The 17,867-nt window shown below is 42.7% G+C and overlaps 1 protein-coding gene across 2 annotated transcripts in view; it reads left to right on the top strand.

Moving 5' to 3' along the window:
- FAT3 (FAT atypical cadherin 3) overlaps positions 1-17,867 on the top strand; it is a 535,794-nt gene that overhangs the window by 330,331 nt on the left and 187,596 nt on the right. For both annotated transcript variants that reach the window (XM_005869663.2, XM_005869662.2), the window contains exon 3: positions 13,446-13,507. In XM_005869663.2, coding sequence (XP_005869725.1) covers positions 13,446-13,507 — 62 coding nt within the window. The remainder of the gene's footprint in view (positions 1-13,445; positions 13,508-17,867) is intronic.

Genomic DNA, 17,867 nt, shown 5'->3' with positions numbered 1-17,867 from the left:
GGAGAAGGCCCCAAACAAGCTCCTGCCACTTCTACCAAGAGAACCAATAGCGGGAAACGAAGAAAAACAATTACAGTGTGCTAGCTGAAGGCACAGATTTAGGAGTCACACAGAGGAAGTCTCAATAGATATGTGTTTATGTTGCTTTTGTGGATAAATATGGAATAAACAAGAACTAGAGGCAGATGCCATGGAGGGCTTCGAGGCTGCCCAACTCCGCAAGCCAGCCCTGATCTCACAGAACCAGCTTTTGCTGCTCTCTGACTCCGCCTCACCTTTACTCTTTCAGTGAGTCTCTCACTTTCTTGCCAGTTTTTTTTTTTGTTTTCATTTTTTAAGCAGAAACTAAAATGCCACCTTCGTTACCCTTTTGATATTACATGGCTGAGGTACCTCTTAGCACACTCCTTTCTAGATTATTGGTTGCATTTTGGATGGATTAACTCATTCGGCTCAGCCAGGAGTGTGATCCTACAAGGCCCTTTGACTCCTCTTCCATTTCGGTGTTCACCGTGGCATGCTCGGTGGACCTACAGAAGTCAGAGGCTGGCTGCTTTTGCAACCCTCCTCGTTGTCTTCCCCCCGCCCCCATGGGAAATGAAACGGGCTGAACCCTCTCTGACAGGTTAGCAATCCCTACTTATGAGACAGATTCTTGGATAAATAACAATTTAGTTAAACTGGAAGTAAAGGCAAAAGAGAAATGAAATACATAGTATAAAGAGTCAAGAAAAACATTAACATTGGCAATTTGCCATTTCCTCCCATTAACCTCAATTAACCACACAGACGGGAGACTCTGACATACATTACCAAAAAAAAAAATTTTTTAAAAACCACATGGCTTTATGAACGTGTAATGTTTTTTGTTAAAAATCAAAAATAGTAATTATCAGAGCACATAATTCTATTTTGAATTTATTTGGGAGCCTTTCCCAAAAGGCATGGAAGCTTTTGCAAGCAATAACATAAATGCTAGGTGATCATTCTCACATATATGGACCATTACCTGCTATGGGTGGTGTGTATGTACATGCATTCACACATACTTCCATACATATTTTCAATAGTATAGCTTGTTCATCCAGCAAACTAATATGAACTGATCACTATCAATATGACAGGCATTGTGCTAAACATGAAAGATACAAAGATTAGCCTAGGCCAGTGATGGCGAACCTTTTGAGCTCGGCGTGTCAGCATTTTGAAAAACCCTAACTTAACTCTGGTGCCATGTCACATATAGAAATTTTTTGATATTTGCAACCATAGTAAAACAAAGATTTATATTTTTGATATTTATTTTATATATTTAAATGCCATTTAACAAAGAAAAATCAACCAAAAAAATGAGTTTGCGTGTCACCTCTGACACGCGTGTCATAGGTTCGCCATCACTGGCCTAGGCTCTTAAAAGGTACTCTTGTGATGCACTTTAAGTGAATAAAAACATGGTTGTCCTGGACAAGCCATGGTCTATTGATGGAAACAAACATGCAGACAGAATACAGTGTGGTAAAGCTATAACAGAATTTTTATAATGCTCTTTACACGATAGCAGAAGGAGTACACACCTTTTCCCAGAATGGACAGCATTTTCCCCCAAGGGAGTGTTTAGGATTCTAGCTCCTCCTTCATTTCCACTTATAGAGAAAAAAAAAGTGTATGTTACTCCTAGCGAGGAAGAGGTTAATTGCTCCCCCATTCAATCATTGCTATGTTTCAAAGGAAGAAACTGAGGCACACAACAATTTTAAAGACTTGCACAAAATTGCTGCACTGATAAATGATTAAGCACAAATTTAATTATTCTTGCAATTGATGGCCCTTCTTCCCAAAAAAGAGAAAGACCATAAAATTTCATTAATTCAGACTCTCATTGTGGGGGATTTTATAGCAGTTGAAAAGGTGAGTTTGGTCCTGGTTGGGCAGCTCAAGTTGGTTCGAGTGTCGTCCCAATATGCCAAGTTTGCAGGTTCAGTCCCTTGTCAGGACACATATAAGAAGCAGCTAATGAATGCATACATAAGTGGAACAACAAATCAATGTTTCTCTCTCTCTCTCTCTCAAATCAATAAAAATAATTTTTTTAAAAAGGAAATGTGGGAACACATGTTTACTAATTTCATAAGGTTAATGTTACTATTAACAGTGTTGCCTAGCAGAAGACCTGCTTGGACAGTCTCTAATGAATAGTACACAGTTTGTTTGCAATTAAAACATCAAAATGCTGGCTGTTAACATTAAAAGTTTTTGCAAATGGTTTGTTTCCAGTACATTAAATACTCCTCTGAGACTTTTCCACCCTATTAATTTACCTCGGTAGTACAAAGGTAAACTTCAACCAGCCACATAACTATTACAAATGTCCAGATAGGTGGAATGAAGAATGAGGTTTTACAGTAAATATGTAAAATTTAGAACAGAAAAAAAGCATTGAAGTATGTGAAAATTAACTTGAAAATGTGTGATATTTTTTTACAAGTGTTGTCAGTCTCCTGATAACATTCAAAGCTCTCCATAGCAAGTGATATTTTTCCCGAGAATTTTTTAAATTAGGTTTTAAAACATTGCTCCTACCTAAGACCTTGTATCAGTCATGGAGCAAAGACATTCTTAATGACCTGGGTACCTACGAAGTACACACGTGTTCTCAAGCCTTGGCACCTCCTCCTCTGAGTCATTTGCACTTCATCCATCCTCCTGATTTCATCTGTCATGTGAAAACAGATGTAGAAACAAATTATTTCCAGTGAAATCATTTCTAAGGGGAGTGCGGTGGTGGTTTTCACACCTCCGGGGTGTGGAGGAATTAAACAACTTTACAGTGTTCACTCAAGTAAACAGAAGGAAACAAACTTTCAGTTGCCTGGTTATTAAATGTCCAGACATTGTCAGAGGGGACCAATCTGGAGACAATAAGGTTTCCCTTTTGAATGTAATCAGAAATAGCATCCCGGTGCCTTTAGGGTTTTTACCAAACATAAAAGATAACACACAGCTTTTTATGGGTGCTGTGTCTGTTTTCAAACAGCATCTGCTTTGTGCAAGCTCTGTGCCAAGCACTTCGTCTGTACTGTTTGGTACCAAAAGCCTTTGAAGGAGAACTACTATCCCCATTTCATAGACGGCAAGACTGAGGTCAGAGACGTTATGTAACTTGTCTTTGCTCACACAGCTAAGAAATAGCCGAGCCTGAATTTAAACTCCCATTTACCGTTTTAGGTTAGTCTTCTGTCTCCTTATTCTCTACTACAGGTTAGGTATTGTAACTTTTTCCAACTTCTCTATTGGAATCTTATTCGCCATTTGAGGCCTAGTAAAAATACAACTTATTCTCTTATCTTTTCCAGTCGCACAATTCAGCATTATCTCTCCTTCTTCAGGGCGCCCTGGGTTGTCAAGGACATGTATTAGACCACACCTTGAATCACAGTTATTTGCCTGTGTGTCTGTCAACCTCAGGGAGTTGTTTGTTGCATGAAGGCAAATGTGGGGACTTGTATCCTCGTGGCTCTTACCAAGGTGCCTTCTGTCCAATGTGCTTCTGTGGGGAATGTGTAGCATTACCTCTGCTCCAAGAATGCTGTACCTCTGCTCCAAGAATCCTGGGGGCCAGATAGAGCTGGGAGAGGTGTAAACCTCAGGCAGCACAGGAAAGCATGCTGGCATGAACAAGCCACACTGTAACTGACACAAGCCAGTGTCTCAGGGGAAGACACAAAGCATGTGTCAGATCTAAAATAAGAACAAACCTGGTAACCAGGTAGCGGACTCCTTTGCTGGGAGGATTTAGATGGAGCCTTGTGGAATTCAGTGAGGACAGGCAGGAGACTGTGTGCCATTGTACTGGCCTTGAAGTTCTTTTGGATTATAAAACTGAGGGATTTTCATTGTGGAAAAACTAGACAAGTCAAACATTAATTATTGCAACTGCACCACCCAAGGATTACAACTGTACGGACAGTGATTCTCACCCTCGGCTGGATATTAGTCACCTGGAGCATTTTAGAAATCCCTGTGCCTAGGCCTCCGCCCCCCCAATACCTAATCATTCAGAGCCTCTGGAAGTGGGGCCTTGGCATCTGCCTATGTTAAAGCTCCTCAGGAGATTCCAACACGCCCTCAAGTTTGAAAACCAGCAATGGTCTAAGGTCCAGGTTCTCAAAATGGGGTGTCCTGGGAGGAGGCTGCAGTTCTGCATTGCTCACCTGCTCCCAGGTGCCACTGATGCTGCTGAGTACCGTGCCACACTCTGAGGACCTAGGGCAGTGATGGCGAACCTTTTGAGCTCGGCGTGTCAGCATTTTGAAAAACCCTAACTTAACTCTGGTGCCGTGTCACATATAGAAATTTTTTGATATTTGCAACCATAGTAAAAAAAAGACTTATATTTTTGATATTTATTTTATACATTTAAATGCCATTTAACAAAGAAAAATCAACCAAAAAAATGAGTTCGCGTGTCACCTCTGACAAGTGTGTCACAGGTTCGCCATCACTGACCTAGGGTATCTGCTGTCCTGGCAATAACACTTAACAATTCATGGATGAAGGATTTCTTACGCAAAATCAACCAAAAAAGTGTCATAGGTTCGCCATCACTGTCCTAGGATATCTGCTGTCCTCGCAATAACACTTAACAATTCAAGGATGAAGGATTTCTTACGCGTAAGTCTTTGAACAATTTACTTAAACTGTGAGCATCAGTGTCCTTGTCTGCCAGATGACAGGGGATGTAGTAGACATTTTACAGGGTTTGTTGCCCAAATGTCTAGACACATTTAAGGGAATCTCAGAATGGAAACGAGGCAAGATTAGACCCTTAAACACATATGATACTCCAGGCATCCTCTTCGGAGCTTATAGTAAGAGTAACATCCTGTGAGCATTTAATACGTGCCAGGAACCAAGCTAAGCATTTTAAATCGGTTATTTAATTTAATAAGCCTCCTTTTACAGAGGAGGAGGCTGGTATTTAGAAAGCTAAGTAACTTGCCGAAGCACAGGCAGTCGCCTAGGGGTGGGGCTGGGATGGGAAGCCAGGCAGTCTGATGCCAGAGCCTGAGTGCGGTCGGCATACTGTTAACCAGTATACCAGGATGCTTCTCAGACTAGATCATCTCTAAGACCCATCCAGACAGTGTAATTTCGATTGCAGGACATTTAATTCTTCCTTATTTTGATCAACCAATATTTAGAATTATGCAAAAAAAATCTTGGCAGAAAGAGAAGGGGGGAGATGTGCACCATATTGCACATCTGAGCACACACGTCGGTGGTATGTTCATGGCACCTAAAGGTGGCATCATTTCATACTCCATCCTTAATCTTGGTTCACCATCTGTAGCTGAACTTTTCTGAAGAAATCCATATGGCATTCAAGGTTTAGCTAAAATCGCCTGGCGATTTATTCAGGTGTGTAAATACTTCTCCCTCTCGGCCAAATCAAAAGGCAGAGCCGCGGGGCTGTGTGAGATTTGCAGGAGAGACATGAGGATCGGTGATGTGGAGAGGAATCGAGGCGAGGACATATGGGACTAGTGAAGTATTCTGGCAAAATTAAGCTCACAGCATCTCTGGTCCTAAGTGTGTGTGTGTGTGGCAGGACCACCTGCTACCAGAGAGAATTATTCAGAGGAAAGGCCTTTGGAAATACTATCCACCATAGACCTTCTTCATTACTTATTACTCCTCCTTTGTTCGCCACTATCTTATCCTTCCCCCTGGTGGCAGGTGCCTTGACCCAGATGTCCCTCACTGATCGAGTCTACAATGAGTGGTACAATGAGGGACCAGAGCTTGCCTGCACCTCAGAACTCTCTCTCTCTGGGCTGTGGGCAACTCCATCTGTTAACTAGACCCCAAGGGAAAGTGCCAGGTGTGCCAGCGTCAGCACTTTTCCTTCACAAGCTGGCTCTTCCCTTCACTACCTGTAGCAGCTACCAAATCCTGGGTCCAAAGGGGAAGTGTTTCTGGCAGGAGAAATGCCGCCTCTGATTTCCCTGCTGCTAAGGCAGGAAATGCCATCCGTGGGCTCGCAGAACGAGAACATGCAACGTACCTGTTACAGAAAGGCAACAGCTACGCAGCACGTTGGACCCACAGGGTTTTCAGACTTTGGCTTAAGATGCCCCCTCGCTTACACAGTTTTAAAGCTTCTGTGAGCATCTTGGAGGTAACTATTGATAAAGGAAGTTTGAGTTGCAGGCGTAAGCTCCCTCGGTGATTTCCCCTGTCAGGTTTTCTTAAGTAAATTTAATAGCAGCGCTGCGTGCTCACTCGAGCAGCTCCAAATCTTTACACCTGCTGAAACAGCCCTTACTTCAGAAGCGTGTCTTCTGGGGCCAATTTCTAGAATCCTGTTTTTAACCCCCTCATAACTGATGTTGTAAATCTTTTATATTTTTTTCTTTTGTTTTATTCTTTTCTTTCCAAACGAGCATCCTATGGTCTGATACCACCCATTACTTAGTATTTTTAAAAATAAGCGTAATACATGTGTTCACTTCAACTGTAATTTTTTCGACAATCCTGAATTTCCACTTACTGTGGCCCTTTTATTCTCTCTCTCAATTCATTGTACAGCCCTATATCCGTGTGTAAATGTTGCAGGGAACATTTTAAGGCTTCCTGAAGGGCTAAAAAGAGAGGTGGAGACAGAGGTTCTAGAAGTTATCCTCTTAGAGAAGAGACAATAAATTCCTGGGAATGACCAAGGTTTTTATTTTCCTCGTGAAAAACATACACTCAGGGTTAAATGACGTTTTTACTTTTTCTCTTCTGAGAAGTATGCATATGGGTGTTCAAGTGTTGATGTTGTGGGTAAACAAAAACTAGATGACAGCCCCTCTCCCTGCCCAGGTGACCTACACAGCTGGACTCCGGTCCATCAAGAAGAAAGTGGTGAGAGTAGAGAGAAGAATCATGTCCTTTTAATGTTCTGATATTTATACTTTTTACACTGAAGAAACTTTAGGACATTCCTAGAAGAGGAAACAAGGGCCTAGAGAAAAGATGTGATTGCTGTAATCGCACAGCCAGTTACTGACAGCGTTGAGACTGGGACCCAGGTCTCCTAGCTCCTAAGTGGGTGGCTTTGCCACCACTCTGCATGCTTGCCTGCCCGTGAAAGAGGCAAGATGCTTCAGAGTTTCTGGGTTTGAATCCTTGCTCAGTCACTGGAGACCTTGTGCAAGTTATTTACCTCAGTTTCCTTCTATAAATGGAGTCAGAACAGTTCCCATTTACCTGAACTCTTGTGAGATTAAATGAGAACACATAGGTAAACCGTTTAGTATAGGGCTTGGTACATAGTACTCAAATGTTGGACACTACTCTATTAGTATTTGCCCACCTTTCCCCGTAAATTAGATAGATATAGGAGAATGGTGGAATGGCCACAAAGCCCCTGTGCCTGACATTAAAGAATACAATTTTTAATCAGCAGCTGAAAAAAAATGTTTAAAGTCTCTCAGGAATTATTCTAATGACCTCCAACTATCAGCATGGAAGAGGGTGTCCAAAAATAGGGAAAACATTAAAATCATTCAGAGAACGGAAGAGAGCATTCAGATAACGTTAACTCCCATGCTTTGGGACTTTATGGGCTCTTTATAAAACAATATTGAGAATTCTGGGAGACTGCATCCATGTCACCATCATTCAAACATGTTTTGCTTGATACCTACAATGTGTCTGATTCTATGTTAAATACCAAGAACATGAGATGAATAAGATCTAGTCACTACCCTCTATCTATATACCATCTGGAAAGACTGAATCTTTAAGGAATAACTAGAGCCAATTCTTGGGTGATATGACTACAGTATTTATATATTCAACAAATGTGATAGGCACTGATCCATGCTCCTGAGCTCAACTGGGGAACTACCCAGTCTCTGCTTCGCTGAAACCACGAGGGCGATTGAGGCAATAGTAGAGTCACATGCAACATGCTAGAAGAGAGAAGGAGACCAGTGAACTGTCTGGAAGGATGGTGAGGGGTTTACTGGATAGCTGGGGTTAGGCGTGGAGAAATGGGATATGAAAAAGACAGAGTTAAAGCACTAATTTCGGTTCACAGGAATGATGATTCTAGTTTTATTTTTAAGACAAACCCAGCTTTCAAGGGTCTTGGAAAATTATGCTGAAACGGCTAAGAACTACACTGCTTCAAGTAGCACTTACAGAAAATGTGAATGTCACGCAGTAGATTGCCCAGCTGCGACCCAAGACACCCATGGGGAGAAGGAGCAGGGAAAAGATGTCATCCTACAAGTGTCACTCCTCTGACCGTAACTGCCGAGAACAGCCTGAGTCCCCTTCGGACAGGCAGCCACATGTTCATGCTCAGGCTGTTTCTCAGAGCGACCGTTAGACTCCTCCGTCTCCACAACAGAAAATCAAAAGTGGCCATTTTTAAAGTAATTGCACGATCCCAGCCATGTGCCCTCCCGCCTTCTTTACCAAGTATCATTCACTGCGGACTGAACTCGCCCCCCCTTCCTCAACTGGAGGCTTGCATATGTAATTATATCAAATGATGTATTTGTTTCTATCTCTGAACCACATTCAAACGCCTGCCTATGATTTATCTTTGAAATTCAATTTCGTCATGTCAGTCCCCAATTTACTGTGCCCAATGGGTCTGCAGTTTACATGCGTGATGTACATGCCTGTCTCCTGCAGAGATTGCAATGAGGTTGCCTTCCACGGTGATGAATCACAGCAGTTGCAGAGGGAGGTTGCTCTCCTTTATCCTTTTTCCTTTTCTAAAGCCCAACTGCCTTCTGCTACAACAAAGTTGTTAAAAATGAAGATGCAGCTTTGGTGATTTCGACTAATTCCTCTGGACTGTGAGGGATGGCTCACTGCATTCCTTTCTGACGGTAAAATACACGGTGCTGCTGAAGCATCATAGCTCATCCTATGTGTGTTCCCTTAGTCCAGCGATTTTCAACCTGTGGGCTGCAAGAATTTTTAAAACATACAATACCTGACTATTTAGTCAGGGACACTGACCTCTTTTCCCCTAGATTGTCAAATAAAAGAAATGACAACAGTCAACACAACATTAATCGTTAGTGTGAATGCCCTGTCTTGGACCATAAATATTTGGTCATATAATAGAGTTGCATCTTATTGGTCATGCTGCATAATAAGGTTGCATCTCATTGGTTAATTCTTGGCACCGGAAATCCTTATGTACATTTATAGGCACCTGATTTTTTTGAAAAGTTACTTTGGAGCCAAAAGGGGAAGTAATTAATATCATTTTTATTTTTGTTGTTACTATTATCATTTGTAAATCAATCAAATTATACCTTTTTTGCCAGCTTGGCAAAAAATATTTTTTGGTGTGCCATGGAAATTTAGTAATTAGTTTATGCGTGCCATGAGATGAAAAAGTTTGAAAATCACTGCTTTAGAAGGAAGAAAGCTTTTGCCCGTTTTTGGCTTAGTTAGCCCTGGCTTGATGAGGATTATTTTTATCAGTGCGATAACTACCCGTTGTGGCTTTAACCCAAAATGTTTTGTTCATTATTGTTATGCTCCAGATCCCCATGGACAAACCTGATCACTCTCTTCCTTCCAACCCCTCTTCATGCCTGATTCCTAAATAACTCACTCACCCCATCATCCATTCACCAAGTATTTTGAAATGTCTGTCTTTTCCAACTAGAAAGACTTGTTAAAATCTAAAAGACAGAGTAATGGTTCCCTATTGATGTATAATTATATAAAACTAGAGGCCTGGCACACGAAATTCTTGCACAGGTATGGTCCCTAGGCTTGGCCTATGATCAGGGCCATCTTCCCCAGCTGTCCGCAGCCAGCCCTGCCCCCCGCCACCCACCCCCCCAGGTTCCCCTACTGTTTATATAATAAAACACTGAAAACTCACATTCAAACAGCTGTGAAATGATGAGTATACTGTTTACATTTATAATTCCGGTTCAATGAGTTGGCATTTTTTAAGGAAATGGTTAAAACCCTTAAAAATTCAAGTCTATAATTATAGAGTATTTTCATTACCCACCCCCCAAAGAAACATTGTGCCCATTAGTAGTCAATCCCTGTCCAAAAGCCGACCTCATCTGATTTCCTACCAATTAGACACTTTTATCTTATTTCTGTGAAAATAAAGGCAATACAAACCTAGAGACCTGAAGCCCACAGAGGCTGTCCTGCCTTTCTTCCAAGCACAGATGTTGTTTGCCTTTCTCACAGCCCCAGGTTCACTGCTGTGTATGCTGTTTCAGACTTTTCAGGAAGCCTGTAGCTTCCTCTGTTGGCTGATAAATATGTGAAAAACACATCTTGGTGAAGGTATACAGATGGGAGGGGAGTCACTGCTCTCTCAGTTACACATGCGCTTTGTTAAAATGTGTGACCCTCCTAAAAAATTACCCTAAGAATGATCAGGGGTGGAAGTTGGCCTCTTCCCTGAGCCCCGTTACACCGCAGTGGGCTGTGAAACTCTGTGAGTAGGACCTGAAATGACACGAGTGCCCTCAGGGGAACAGAAGGCAAAGGGCTCCTGAAGAGCAGCAGGCAGGCAGCAGAGTGGAAGTGACAGCCCTCCACCCATTCAGAGCCTCAATACAACAAGTATATCTCATACCCACTGTGACCCTTCTCAGAGGATGCTCCCAGAAGAGGTGAAAGCCCCCTGCCCCCGTTTGAGAAGACAGTGACTTCTCACTTGGAAAGGGCCTCTGTGACATATGACCTTATAGGATAGACTAGCCTGAAAATGAAGGCATCGTATTGGTGTGTTAGACATCCACTGGTGTGACCACATCGACCCATAGTCAACATGAACCAGGGAGCTGTGCTCCCTTTTATTCCTCTTTTATCACCCCACCCACTAGTGCACTCACACATCATCTCCATCTCACCCTTTCTCACCCCCAGGCACACACTGAGCCCGATCGTCTGCTCCAGATGCTGAAGCAGCTCAGTGTACGCCCATCCTGCCTGTGGCTGAGCAGAAACACTAATATCAATAAAGAGTCATAGTGAGATTCAGCAAAGGGTCGTGGGATGATGTAAACCTTCTCTTAGAATCAGTGGGCCTTCTCAGGCATCACCCCAAGAGATTCAGATGCGTAAATGGGGGGTAGAGTGGGACATAGAATCTAATTGTTGAGTTTCCCTGAGAGTTCTGATGGGAAGCTGGAAAAGAGAAGTTACTGATTCTCTCCCTTACAATTCCTGATAACAGTCTTCTCTCCACAATCTTGAGCAGTTGCTCATCTTTGTATCTGAGAGTGAGGAGGATGTCACCATTCACAGAGAGGACCTCAATCAATGGCCTCAAATAAATGTTAAAGGCACCCACATTCTGCCCACCATCATAGACTTTCCTTACACACTAAGCCAGTGATGGCGAACCTATGACACTTTTTTGGTTGATTTTTCTTTGTTAAATGGCATTTAAATATATAAAATAAATATCAAAAATATAAATCTTTGTTTTACTATGGTTGCAAATATCAAAAAATTTCTATATGTGACACGGCACCAGAGTTAAGTTAGGGTTTTTCAAAATGCTGACACGCCGAGCTCAAAAAGTTCGCCATCACTGCACTAAGCAGTACCCTCCCAAGCAAGCATTCTAAGTCTGTAGTAAAACTGAAGATTAAAATATAAATAATCTCTCTCTTCCACATCAATTTTTGTCAACTGAGCATTAATGAAGTTCCCATTCTTTGTTTTAGGCCACTAGCTAGGTGGGCTTATGAATGAAAGGGCAGGCCCTTCCCATGAAGGAACTGGGTCAACTTGTCTGTTGGGGAAATGCAGACATATGAGCAAATGATGATCATAGAAGGCAAAGAACAATGGTGGTGGAGGATACCGTTCTGTTGGGACATGTCACATGTTACCCTGGCTAACACCTGCGCTAACAGCTGATCTACACTTGAAGTCAGTGGGTGAAGTAGTGGAGTGGGACACATTCCAGGAAGAATTCACAGAAAGGCAGGTCATTTGTGCAATGGTAACATAGATTTCCCTTCATAGGAGTGTAGACAGGTGAGAAAGGAGGGGAGGGGAGTGGCTTGTAAAGAGCCCTGCTCCTCCCAGTGGGATTTTATTTTGAAGGCCATTTAACCGCCTGGGGCCTCTTCTTGGCTTTCTCTAAAGCCTACCACGTACTCCCACCCACCACCTCTGTGTAAAATAAAAGCTGGCGGTCATGAGATCCTCAGCCAACCTCAGTAGGAGAGCTTTTCCTTATTCCACATACTTTGCCAACCTTGGGAGTGAGCTTTTCATGGGGTTTTACTCTCGGCGGCAATTTCCTGTCAGTCAGCGTATGTCATGAAAACAGCCCCATCCATAAGTCTCTTGTCTTCAGGGACATTGCAGAATCAAGAAACGGAATGTAAGTTTGACCTCCTAATTGCCATTTGACAATAATAATAACAAAACCTGCAAGAGACAAATTGGTGCAATAAGCTGGGTGGCTGGAGCTTTTGCCTTCTCATTCCCTTTGCTTTGTCTTTATACTCAAATGGGAGATTCATTTATGAGAAACACCATTCAAAGGAAAGATAGGTATTTCCCAGGTGGGACTTATTTTGTGTGAAGATTTAAACACATAATAAATGATAAAATTACAGTATGAAATCTTAGGTATGTGAGTTATTAAATTTGCAATAACCTGTGTACAATAGTTATTACAGAAATAACCTTCTTTGTCAAGTTTAACAAAAAAAAACATTATAAGCATAAAAAAGTTAAATAAGAAAGTGCTGTTTCATAGCCTGAATCTAATCTCCATCAACAACATATTAATTGTTCAAGAACTCTAAACTCTTTAATGAGGTTCCTACTGTATAATTTTAATCATATGCAAATAAATCATTGAAATTCCTTCTTATCAGAAAAACAATGGTTCTTCAGTGAGTTTTTATGTCCCCAAAGTGATTACATTACCTGAGGTAAGCAAAACCCCAACACAGTTTTCAGGGTTTCTTTGTAAATGTTATTTTGCTTTAAGAATAATTATGGTGTGTCTCAGTGGTTAGAGCTGTCAGCCCTCACACTGAAGAATCATGGGTTCGATTCCTGGTCAAGGGCAGATACCTGGGTTGCAGGTTCAATCTTCAGCCCCTGGTCAGGTGTATGCAGGAGGCAACCCATCCATGTATGTCTCTCTCTCTCCTCCTTCCTCCCTCCCTTTCACTCTCTCTAAAAATCGATGGAAAAAATATCCTCGGGTGAGGATTTACCTAAAAATAACAGAATAATTCTGAAGATTCCTAAACTGCTTATCCGGAAATAAAACAAGGAAGAATTCTGAGACCATCTTATTGCCACTGGGACTGGAAAGTTACAGTTCCTCATCACTTCTGCTTTTTCTTTAACTGGACTTATTTCTCGCCCTCCATACCCCAGATATTTAAAAGTCAAATATTCTCATTTCTACACAGGTCTGATTACAACAACTTCAAGGAAACTGGATCGAGAACAACAGGCAGAACATTTTCTGGAGGTAAGCGCATAGAGGGAACTGACATTCATTAAAACTCACTTTCACTGAACTTCTTTAACCTTCCACATAAACTATAACTTTACTATCTTTGATCACTGGCCTACACAGTGAAGGTGTTTACCTGGGGCTGACTGGTCCTGAACTTGGAGATTTCTCGTACATTGCTCTGTACGCACTCCTGCGTGCCCAGCAAGGGAGGCAGAGCAGCCTTTGCATTCTGCTGAAAACAAGCAGATGCATGGATGTCTCTTCCTTGGCTTCAGGCTCCTTGGTCAACTATAGGAAAAGAAAGTTCAGGAACAGAGCCCTCTGAGCCTCAGCTGTAGAGCGAGAAGGAGCAGAATGCTGCCCTGAGAGTGAAGTGCATCATTTGTGAAGCGCCTGGCTTTGTTCCTCTTTTATTTTTTCCCCTGGAAGAGATTTGAGGAAGGAAAGGCTGCGAGTTGATTCACTGCCCGAGATGACTTTTCTGAAACTATAAAATGCACTCCTATAATTCATTAAGACAGAAACAGCAGAATTATAAACTATAAGAACATTATTTCTGGATGGGAAAAAGAAACACCAGAAGGGGAAAGATGGAAAAATAGGCATGAAAGAACTTTGTGGAACAGTCTTTCTGTACATATCTCAAGTATGTTTATTGGGAAGCTTGAAGTCCAAGGTGTATGTGTGACATTGTGATTTAAGTATGATTGTCTGTTACGGAACAGATGACAATGCTTAGAAGTTAGGGGTTTGTGAGGTGTTGCAATGAGTCTATGCTTTGAAGATGATCTGTTGGGGTTTAAGAAACACTGGAATTCACAGGTCCTCTTGGCATACACACATGCACACACACGCACACACACACACTCACACACACGTGCACACCCCTCCAATCCCTGCTGTTCTCCTTTAAATCAGTTCACCTGTAATGACATATAAAGAACAGTGGACTAGGAATCAGTGCCCTTGGGTCCCAGAACTACACTGCCATGATTGGCGTGAAGTCTCGGAAGCTGTTTCATTGCCCTGGACCTCGGTTTCCCCTACTGTGAAATGTGACAAATAATTACTACTCCGTATACCTCAAAGCATCACTATTAGGATCAAATCTTACATTCTTATATCACAGTATGTTTAAAGCTCTTAAAGCATAATGTACATAATAAAGGGTCATTATGATGATGATGCAGCATCCTGATAACCCTTTTAAAACATTGCAATCATCTTTTAAGATGAAAGACTCCAGGCTGCCAAAAAATAGTAATTCTAATTTTTTTTCAAAATTACACTAATGGGCTGTGGTATGTACCTGGTCCAGAATTAGAGAACGTTTGCCAGAACAGTAACACTTTATATTGTCTTGTGCTCCTTGCCTTTGCAGCAGAGTCCAGGATTCCTGGGGAGGCTGTGTTCTCAAATAGTGGAACCCATTACCTCCCTGAAGGGAAATGGGAGGGGCTCTCATTAGCTGGGGAATCTGCCTGAGATCACTTACTGGCTTGTCCCTGGAAAGGTGGTGTATTCAGGGTGTGTGTGGTGCACAGTGTGACTTGTAGAGAAAAACACAGGAGTGTTTTCCAGGCATGTGAGTATACATCCTTTACAGACTTTCCTCAATACTGACCAAACATTCTGGTTCTTTAGACAGACATGATGGATCTGGCCCATCATGTCTTAGTGTCTGGTATCATCTGCCTAATGAAGTAGTGTAGTCGAGCAGTTAACAACCTCAGAGAGCTGTTGGGAGAATCAAATATGAAATCTGTGTCAAACATCCAGTCCAATATCTGGTGCTAAGCAGGTGCTCAGTAAAGTATAGTTATAATCACTGTGATTTTAATTATTATCCTATCCTATATAATAAAACCCTAATATGCAAATTGACCAAATGGAGGAACGGCCAGTCGCTATGATGAGCACTGACCACCAGGGGGCAGACACTCAACGCAGGAGCTGCTCCCTGCTAGTCAGTGCGCTCCCACAGTGGGAGTGCCGCTCGGCCAGAAGCCGGGCTCACAGCTGGCGAGCACAGTGGTGGTGGTGGGAGCCTCTCCCATCTCCGTGGCAGTGCTAAGGACCCCTCAGGGGATGTCCAACTGCTGGCTTAGGCCCGCTCGGCACAAGCCAGGCTGAGGGGATCCTTCCCCTCCCCCCAGTGCATGAATGTCATGCACCAGGCCTCTAGTATTGTCATAATACCTGAGCCCTCTTAAAGATCTGACTCATCTCCACATTCCAAGACGATAGTAGCTCCAGGCACTGGAATGCAGAAGGAGCCCAGGCAGCAACCCCTGGACTCTGCCATGTTGTAGGGGCTGCCCTATGTGCTAGGGATACAGAGTGAACATGAAGGATGGAAAAACACATGATAAAGAAAGAAATGCTATGAGTTCAGCTACAAGCTCTCTAAGGCCACTCAAAGAAGTTTCCATGGTAGTGCCTGAAAGTGGGGTTTGGTGTAGTCAATGTTCAATAGGCTGGCTAGGAGAACCTCTTTAAGGAGATAGCAACTTGGTGACATGAAGCCAAGATTCTATTCAAGGCCAGTATGACTACCAAGGCCAGAGTGATTAAGGGTAGAAAGGTGGAGGAGGTGGGTAAATGTGGTAGTATATCAAGTTGTAGAAAGCAACCAGGGCTGTAGTAATGGTTCTGAATTATTTCTGAGTGCAGTGACAAGCCATTAAGGTGGCATGACATGATACCATTGCCAGTGTAAGAGGTAGATGGCTGCTCTGCTGGACAGACAGGATGGGGCAGGGCACAAGTAGTGGGGTCTTTTAGTGGGAGCCAGAGATGATAGAGGTTTGGATGAGCATTGTTAAAAAAATGATGAGCCCTAACTGGTTTGGCTCAGTGGAAGAGCGACGGCCTGTGGACTGAAGGGTCCCAAGTTCGATTCCGGTCAAGGGCATGTACCTTGGTTGCAGGCACATCCCCAGTAAGGGGTGTGCAGGAGGCAGCTGATCAATGTTTCTCTCCCATCGATGTTTCTAACTCTATCCCTCCCCCTTCCTCTCTATAAAAAAAATCGATAAAATATATATATTTTTTTTAAATGATGAGAGAAGACTATTTAGGTGATAGAAACACACTTTATTTAACACTTCATGGAGTGGACTGTCTCCATTTAGAGAACTGCAAAGCAGGGCTGAAGGCAGGGTGCTTTAATAGAATAAAGAATAAAGAGCAAGGAAGAGAAAAAGAGGAAATATCTCATCAGCTGGGACCACATGGTCAGCTTTGCTTGGGGTGAGAAGGCATAGGGTTGGGTTGGTGGTCGGGCGTGGCTGACTGGGTATGCTGCATTTCTGGTCAAGCAGAGCATTGACAGGGTCAGAAACGTTACCTGTTTCAGTTTTTGACCTGGCACCCTGGACAAGAGCACTTCCATGCTGGGCCTAGAAAGTTATTTCAACAGGGTGAAGGCAGTGGTTCAAAGGGAACTTGTCTAATACAAATCCCCCATGATTCTGGCCAAGAAGCAGCACACTGGCCTTCCTGAGTTGTCAGAATGGAGATTTTTAAAACTAGGTCATTTGAGCCAAACTAACTTGTCTTCTGCGTGCTTCCAGGGATCCTCTCCTGCTGCGGAAACAACTTAAATCTCTCTCTCTCTCTCTCTCTCTCTCTCTCTCTCTCTCTCTCTCATACAATTCTAGGCCACATTGCTTTTTTACAGATAACATTGCTGTGACAATCTGAAGGACATTCATATCTTTTCTTTAAATTTAAATGTTTTCATTGATTTCTAGAGGGGGGGAAGGAAATGTTTTCTTGTATTTTGGGGGGGGGGGAGAGGGGGAGAGAGAGAGAGAGAGAGAGAGAGAGAGGAAAGAAGAGGGAGGGAAAGAAAGAAAAAAATCAATGATAAGAGAGAATCATTGATTGGCTGCCTCCGGCAAGCCCTTTACTTGGGATCAAGCCTGCAACCCAGGTATGTGCCCTGACCAGAAATCTAACCAGTGACCTCTGGGTGCATGGGATGATGCTCAAACAACTGAGCCACACCAGCCAGGGCCATTTATTTTTTCTGAATGGATCATGGAAAGAATATCAGTTTAACTCAGTCCTGCAAAATACATACATACATGCATACGTACATACATACATAATATACCATATATATCCAATATAATAAAGGCTAATATGCTAAGTGTCCAGTTGGCCATTCAGCCAATCAGAGTGTAATATGCTAATGATACACTAAGGCCTCTCAACCGCTCGCTATGATGTTCACTGACCACCAGGGGGCAGATGCTCCAACCGGTAGGTTAGCTTGCTGCTGGGGTCCAGCTGATCGGGACTGAGCAAGATGGGCCAGACACTCCCTGAAGCCCTCTCACGGTCCCTCCCCAGCTGGCCAACCTTT

The sequence above is a fragment of the Myotis brandtii genome, unplaced genomic scaffold, assembly GCF_000412655.1.
Source record: "Myotis brandtii unplaced genomic scaffold, ASM41265v1 scaffold302, whole genome shotgun sequence".
In the NCBI taxonomy this organism is placed as follows: Eukaryota; Metazoa; Chordata; class Mammalia; order Chiroptera; family Vespertilionidae; genus Myotis; species Myotis brandtii.
Note: the sequence above shows the minus strand (reverse complement) of the source record. Positions and strands in the feature narration are given on the sequence as shown.